We start from the raw sequence: 6,737 nt of genomic DNA, 5'->3' as shown, positions 1-6,737 counted from the left end.
ACGGTACGGGTAGCCGAAAACGGCGGCGGTCCTATTAACGGCGGTGGTTGTGTGGGAAACGGTCCGATTAGCGTAAGCCGAGTGCGTCCGTGGTTCTAGCCTTCCCGAAGGTGGCCGAGAAACACTAATCTGACTATTCGGCAAAAGCGCACTGTTCGTTGGCGGTGACTGCGGAGGTCCCTTATATAGTCTATGTCCTCCGCGTTCGTGTGTCGCGGAAAGGTTATTTTACTAGCTGGGTAACGCGTTCGGTATTGGGTCGCAAACATGAAAGGTGTATTACCGCGCTCTATCGGCGGCGGAGACTAGTTCTGGGGCTTTTTGTTGGAACTTCAACAAGATTTCTTCCATATTCATGGGACATTCTCTGTCTGGTATAATTCTTTTATTTATCTTTCTCGCGTCAAGAAAGTCTGATCTCACCATTTTTTTTCTCTATTCCAATGATGGGTGATGACCATGGTGAGTCGGATTTCTCTATAATACCAAGATCTAGCATTCTTTGTATCTCATTGTCTATCTTGCTTAATCGGGATATTGGTATAGGATACGGCCGCTGGTATACTGGCTCCCCCGGACTCACTTTGATTTGACACTCGTAGTCTCGTATTAGTCCCGGATTGTCTGAAAATATATGTTGATATTCTTGTAATAGTTGCTTAAACACTTCTTCTTCTTTGGTGTTCAGCGTTACGTTTATTGCTGGTTCTTCGATAATTTCTATATTTGTAATCTGATTTTTTTCTGGTGAAGGATTTTCTGAAAATGGCGTGGTCCGTTGTTCTCCTCTAATTAACCACTTGATAGTTTTATCTGTGAAATGTATGTGTGTGTGGAGACTAGTTCTGGGGCTTTTTGTTTCATTATTTGTTGTTGGGCGGCGCGTCGTCAGTAGTAGTATGTCGTATTCGTTACAAAGTATTGCTTAGCCTGTTACATACGAATCGCCTGCCAAATTATCTGTTATCTCACGAATTGGTTGTAAAATCAATTTAAAGTTCTTTAATATAATAACATCAGATTCTTGAAAAATTAAATTTGAGTGATTACCATTTTTATAGGCACGAAGAAAGGTTAAATATCTTGATCAATATTATAACATTTATTAATTCTAAAATTGACCACCACCGAGTCTTAGAATATGATGGAAATTTTTATTTAGGATGGCTAAATCTTTCTTGAACTTTTTCCATTTCTCTATCTGCTTTCCAACTATGTGCAAATATATTATGTACTGCCTTTACTTTATTTACAACACTCTTCATACTATCTAAATTTAAAATAACTGAAACTCCTATATTTAAAACATGACCAAAACAGTTCACATGTGGTAAACTTAAATTTTCAACAGCTATTAACATATTCGAGCCAGGGTCAGTCGTTAAAATTAGAGTGAATTGACCTATAATAAAACTTAAGTACATATACTTTATTATAAACACTTGGTATATTTTACATTCCAAGTATCTACTAATTTTAATTTATATTGATACTTACTTCTGTTCGTACTCTACATGATCCAAAAATGTTACATGTCCAGCTAAAGGCCATTTATTTTTAGCTAAAGCAGCGGCTAATTCAGTTCCTAGCTACTTTTTATTTCGCATGTATGTATCGCGAATATTACGCCATCTTTTTTTGCAATCTTCTGCAGTAATATATAACATAATGTTTATGTATAAAAACATAAAATCAAAATATCACCTTTTTTATAATTGATTATAGGTATTAGATTCTGACTGGAGCAGCAGGGGCGGATAGGCATGATCTGACCGGCCCTGGAAAAATGGAATTTAGCGGCCCACATGATCATATCCAAGATCTATCAAAATAATTTACTCAACTTTTTGGTAGGAATAATATGAATTTATGAATTTAATATTACACTATTACAAGTTACAACTACATTTTTTATTTTACTTTATCACTGTATTAAAGTGGAAATATTATACTTTTTTACCATACCACTATTATACTATATTATATTAGATTAGATTAGAGTAGTACTTGTTGCACTAATTATAAATGCTGTACAAGGTAACTTGACAAATTCACTTGTATTATACTGGTTGTACTGATGAAAAAAAAATAACTAACTCTTTTACAATTATACATTTATCAATAAATACAAGTAGGCATGTATAAATTTATTTTATTATTATAACATAAATATAATATTATAAAATTAATAATGTCTTTAGTAATTTATTTTTAAATGTAATTTGTCAATAATTGTGTTGTTTTCGAGTTGGTTTAATATATCTTTTTCTGTGCATATAATCATAAGTTGTTCCAGGTGTGAAGATGATAGTGTACTACGCAACCTGTTTTTGATATATTTGAGCTTAGAAAATAATCGTTCGCAAGAAACTTGTGATATAGACAAAGTTAATACAGAGACGTATTTATGTGTTTGGCGCCCTGGGGCACTGTTCCTTAAAGGCGCCCTATTTTAATAATAACAGTTAACTCTGATATGGGGTGATTATTAAAAACAAAAACATTTTCAATACATATATATATATATATATATATTACGGTAAAATAATTAATAAACATTTAGAAAAAAATATTATAGTTTTCTTCGTGAATTTTGTTTTGCAAATGTACTTATAATGTCATTAAAGCTCATATCCATGGTAAGTGTAGATTCAATCGACAAGATTGCTAACCTATTAAGACGATCATCAGTCATTCTCGACCTCAAATAAGATTTAACCCTCTTTAATGCTGAAAATGATCTCTCAGCTGAACAATTGGATGTTGGACAGCATAAATACATCCTTAATGCTATATCTACGTTAAGGAAACAGTTCTTGAAGTTTTTCAGTTCTGATCATTTTACAAATATCCATTACAGTTTTAGGTCTTATGTTTTGGTTTAAGCTCATTAAATAGCTTCTAAATTGTACACACTCGTTAGCAAATGAAGACGAAAGATCATTTGTATATATATTTTGAAGTATTTCTGCTTTTTTATAAACTTCTGATGGTGATAATTTTATTAATTGAAATAAAAAATTAAATTTTTTATTGGCTTCATCATAGTAGAATTTTCTTCTTTCTAGTTCAGAATGTAGATTGTCAATAATAGCGTAATAAGTATTAATCCTTAAAGAGTCTCGATTTTCAAAATTTATTTCTCCTTCTCTTTTTTCATCTGCAGTTAATTTTCTTTTTCTTTTGCGTATTTCTTGATATGTTTTGTGTCCCGATTTATTAATTGCTCTCTCTTCATAGATATCAAACATACTCCTTAAATCTAATACATACCGAATTAACGATTCGTATAAGCATATCACTGTTTCTAAATCAATCTCAACTGACTGCAATTGTTTACTAGTTTTGTTGAATCTTTCTAGTATATCACCCCATAATGTGGCCATAATAGCTGTTTCAAGACAGTCTAATTTTAAATATAGTCCATTAGCTTCTGATCTTGTGATTGATTTTTCTGATTTATCATTTTTTATAAAAGACAGTGTATTAATTATTTCATTCCAATTTTTGTTTAAACTAATACTTGCATCAGATCTTGCTGACCACCTGGTATCTGATAGTTTTTTAAGTGATACATTTTCTGTTTTAGTTAAATTGTTCTGAAGTATTTCCCATCTATGTGTAGAAGAACTGAAAAATTTATAGATATTTTGAAGCAGATTAAAAAAATTTGGAAGCATTTCTACAACAGTCTACAGCGCATTCACCAACAAGATTTAAACTGTGTGCCGAGCATGGTACAAATGTAGCTAAATGATTAACTTTTTTAATGCGAGCTTGAAGTCCTGTATACATACCAGACATGTTAGATGCATTGTTGTAACTTTGACCACGGCAGTTGTTTATATCTAATCCATGCTATTCTAAAATTAAAAATACAGCATCTGCTAATTCTTCAGATTTATGACCAGAATTGGGTAAAAACCCTAAAAACCTTTCTACCGGACTGCCATTATTTTGAACATACCGAAAAATAAATGATAGTTGATCTACATGGCTAATGTCAGGAGTAGAATCAATACTGATGGAAAAATATTTAGCTTCCTTTATTTCTTTAACCATTTGTTGTAACACATTATCTGCCATTATACTTATGAACTGCTCATATATATTAAAAGATAGGTATGATGTTGAACCTTTTCCTTTATTGCCAAACTTTTCAATATGCTGTGCTAAAAAAGAATCGAATTGAGCAATAAGCTCTAAGCTCATCATGAAGTTCCCATTATGAACAGATCCAAAATGGTCATCATCACCTCTAAAGGACAGTCCACGAGAAGAAAGTGATTTAACAACAGCTACAACTCAAGTCAATACATTTTTCCAATAACTTATTTCCGTTTCTACTTGATACTTTAGCTTTTGATCAATTCGATTTAATACTTCTCCTCTCTCTTTCATTTTAATTACACACAATTTGTGGTTTTTTGAATTTTCATGACGCTTAATTTTTTCTCCACCTTTTTTTCCAATCTGAAAAGCCAACTGTGGCAAACGATGTAGTACCACCAAATAAGTAGCAGGGTGCACAAAATATTGATCCTTTACTTTCTGAGTAAACCAAAAAGGTTCGGTTAATTTTTTCACCATTAACAAGAGTAGATACAAAAAAACTTTTTGACAAATATCGAAAACGAGTATGTCTAACACCACCAATTATTCGATTATAAGTTCTTTTTGATTTATGGAAATTATTGTTCTCCAAATTTTGATTGAATCCATTTATTGATATATAATCTATCGTTTCTTGATTTTTCATCCAATTGGCAGGGTCATTTCTAAAGATAAAATATATTCATTTAATATAATATACATATATAACTATATTATAACAATTTTTAATAAATATTCAGGCATTAGGCAATAGAGATTAATTTATAATATAACTAGAGGAATAGTGGTATTGGTTGGTATCATTTTAAATGAACAGAATGTAATAGTGTACAGTGTACTAAATTTATTTATATTTTAATTTCTAACATAATTTGACATAAGAAACTACTAAAAAAAAAATAGTCTTTCTATATGCATATTTATAGTTATAACTTATTATGAAAAAAAAAATCTTACTCGGGAATGATACATTTTTTAAGAAGATTGTTATCTTCGTGCATGGACAAACATGGTGTTGGTGTATTATTATTTCTTTAGATTCTGTAGACAATTGAGTTTTACTAGTTTCGGTACTGTTGTTATTTGATAAAATTAGATCGCCTGGATTAGATAGATTATCTTCCTTAACAGTACAGCTATGATCATTTTTGCTTGTATTATTTACTTCATTTTCAACTGAAAGCATTTAAGCATAAATAACGATGATTAAAATTTAATAATAATAATAATAAATAAAAATAATAATAATAATAAAAAAATAAATAAATATATTAATTATTTTAAATAATAATTTTTTTTTGTACCTATAATCTATATATATTATATACATATTGTTATGTACATTGAATAATAAATAACATAACAATATGTATATAATATATATAGATTATAGGTACATGATATTTGCAAAATTAATATTAGGTATAGTTTTGTAGGTAAATAAACATACTTTGGTTAGGCTGTCTATCTGGGCACCTAAAATATGTTTGTAATTTAGCAGTTTTTGAAATAATTTTGGCTTGAGCTTCACTTTTTGCATGTGAGCGTTTTCGGTTTTCTGCTCCACTAAGCTTTTTACTATAAACCATTGCTGCGTTTACAAGCGATTAACAAGCTTAAAAAAATAGGATAGGCAATAAGTATAATAAAAGCTCCATAAGCTCAGTACGCAAAATACAAATTACATTTGATAATAAATAATAATAACGTTAATATTAGAACTAAAAATAATAATCAAAATACAAATATTTACCTTATTCAAGACTGGATACTGCAATACAGAGCATTAGGCATACGTATAACAACTATAACATACCTACTAAAGAATAAAAATATTAAAATGCATAGGCCAAAAGCCAACAGGCAACAATAACAAAAATGATAATAGGTAACATGATAACATGATTGGTACCAAACTACCAAAGTCTAAAAGTCAGTAAGTCACTACTACCAACTTGAGTATTACACATAGCAGGCTATCAGTAATCAATGTTGTGTAGTTGGTACATAGTATGTATGATGAAAGGTTTATGATTTTGACATGATAATAATATAAACATTTTCATGACAATGATATAAAATAACTATTTTACGATTTTCTAAGATTCTACCATTCTGACGCCTGGTGGCTGGCGCCCTCTCAAAATTTGGCGCCCGGAGCCCAAGCCCCCCTTGCCCCCCCCCTATAAATACGTCTCTGACCTATACTCGTACCTATATAAATAGTAATTACTAATTTTTAAAACTAATAATTATTAACAATGAATTGTTTTATTTGTAAACAACATACCTATTACAAAATTCTCCTCACTTCTGGTATACTATAAAATAGTTCATTTATTGAAATCTTCTAGTACATATGAATGTACACAAAACCAGTGTACACAATTATTTCAAAACTTAAATAGTTTTAAAAAACGTACAATAAAAAAGCATCCTATCATCAACTCTAATATTACTAATACAAGCAATATTAACAATGATATTAATACTTCTCTAGAAGTTCAAAATTGTAAAACTCAAAACTTAAATGCAGTTGATAGAATGTCCCATGAAAATGAATCCATACAAAATAATGATTCTATAGCTCAAGAAAATCATTATAATAATTATATTGCTCTTGA

General features: G+C 30.2%; 1 protein-coding gene across 3 annotated transcripts; it reads right to left on the bottom strand.

Annotated features, from left to right (window-relative positions):
• Window positions 1-2,517: 2,517 nt before the first annotated feature.
• On the bottom strand, window positions 2,518-6,005 carry LOC126555575 (uncharacterized). 3 transcript variants are annotated; one of them, XM_050210475.1, is made up of 3 exons: window positions 5,867-6,005; window positions 5,071-5,289; window positions 2,518-4,778 (listed from the first exon to the last, which is right to left on the bottom strand). In XM_050210475.1, exon 3 carries the CDS (start codon window positions 3,678-3,680, stop codon window positions 2,802-2,804), a length of 879 nt encoding a protein of 292 aa, XP_050066432.1. In that variant the 5' UTR covers window positions 3,681-4,778; window positions 5,071-5,289; window positions 5,867-6,005; the 3' UTR covers window positions 2,518-2,801. The 3 variants fall into 3 exon arrangements, with proteins under 3 accessions (XP_050066432.1, XP_050066433.1, XP_050066431.1); XM_050210476.1 differs by lacking the exon at window positions 5,867-6,005 and adding an exon at window positions 5,564-5,851; XM_050210474.1 differs by lacking the exon at window positions 5,867-6,005 and adding an exon at window positions 5,564-5,711.
• Window positions 6,006-6,737: the final 732 nt, after the last annotated feature.

Source organism: Aphis gossypii, unplaced genomic scaffold, assembly GCF_020184175.1.
Source record: "Aphis gossypii isolate Hap1 unplaced genomic scaffold, ASM2018417v2 Contig00917, whole genome shotgun sequence".
Classification (NCBI taxonomy): Eukaryota; Metazoa; Arthropoda; class Insecta; order Hemiptera; family Aphididae; genus Aphis; species Aphis gossypii.
Note: the sequence above shows the minus strand (reverse complement) of the source record. Positions and strands in the feature narration are given on the sequence as shown.